General features: G+C 41.4%; 1 protein-coding gene across 1 annotated transcript in view; it reads right to left on the bottom strand.

Moving 5' to 3' along the window:
• LOC108283610 (zinc finger protein 560) overlaps positions 1-597 on the bottom strand; it is an 11,290-nt gene extending 10,693 nt beyond the window's left edge. Inside the window, exon 1 of the mRNA XM_017500040.2 lies at positions 566-597. Within this exon, the coding sequence (XP_017355529.2) occupies positions 566-595 (30 nt within the window). The 5' untranslated portion in view covers positions 596-597. The remainder of the gene's footprint in view (positions 1-565) is intronic.
• Between the last annotated feature and the right edge of the window lie 675 nt (positions 598-1,272).

The following is a 1,272-nucleotide window of genomic DNA, read 5'->3' as shown; positions in this document are numbered from 1 at the left end:
TGATCTCGGCTCACCGCAACCTCCACCTCCCAGGTTCAAGTGATTCTCCTGCCTTAGCCTCCCAAGTAGCTAGGACTACAGCCATGCACCACTATCCTTATTTTTTTTATTTTTATTTTTTTTAAGAGACGGTGTCTCACTATGCTGCTCAGGTGGTCTCAAATTCCTAAGCTCAAGTGGTACTGCCACCTCTCAGCCTCCCAAAGTGCTAAGTGCTAAGATTGCAGGTGTGGGCCATCGCGCCTGGCCAAGGTTAGTATTTGAGTAAAGGATGCTTTCATCTTCCTTTTCATCTGCCAGACCACTCAGCAAAATGAGAAACATACGTCTGGCACCATAAGGAACAAGATTAATTAATGCTTACTGAAATACTGAAATGTTTTTCAAGGTAATCCTTCACCAGTATGAGAACCTCCACTCCCTGGGGAAATTCAACTAGTGACTCAGTGCTTGAGTGAGTCTTTATTTACTTAAAGAAGCTCTGGAGAAACATCTGCCTAGAAGGCAATGTGTTTACCAGTGATGCAAGCATGTAATTTTGTGAAAGTATACACTTTCTGCATACCTGAAAACAATTTGTCAGGCAGTACGCCATCTTCCTTTCTGCCTCTGTCTTTCCTTCATGAAGATACATTGAGTTCCTAGAAAGAAGTCCTGAAAAAGAAAAAAGGCATGAAAACCCAGACACAATCACAGTTCCAACATTTGCATGCATGGAAGTCATTCCATCCTAGTTCGAAATTCTCACATAATTCATATAATTATATATGAATATCACACAAATACACACTATATCCATAAAATGCCATTGCAGTTCTGTCTCACCTAGAGCCAGAAAAAGAAACTGTGAGCCAGGCTGTTGTAAGTAAAAGTATAATATCCTTACTGTACAGGTAAAGAAACTTAAGACCTGAAAATGTGAGTCTTTTTGTCTCCATGGTAATATAACTCACAAATGAGATTATGCAGCACGTCTTCCCGAAGCACACATATAAGGGAGCCAATAGCCCTCTCTGGCCTACTTCAGCACCTCAGAAAGGAACTACTAGTGTGAATACTGAGGCCTAGAGCACTGGACTCTATATTTTGCATAGGGTACTGATATGGTATGGCTCTGTGTCCCCACCCAGATCTCATCTTGAATTGTAATAATCCCCACATGTCAAGGGCAGAACCAGGAGGACGTAATGGGATCATGGGGGCAGTTTCCCCCATGCTGTTTTAGTGATAATGAGTGAGTCTCACAAGATTTGATGGTTTTTTTTTTTTTTT

Source organism: Cebus imitator, unplaced genomic scaffold, assembly GCF_001604975.1.
Source record: "Cebus imitator isolate Cc_AM_T3 unplaced genomic scaffold, Cebus_imitator-1.0 Scaffold263, whole genome shotgun sequence".
NCBI classification, from domain to species: domain Eukaryota; kingdom Metazoa; phylum Chordata; class Mammalia; order Primates; family Cebidae; genus Cebus; species Cebus imitator.
This window is presented reverse-complemented; position numbering and strand designations above follow the sequence as displayed.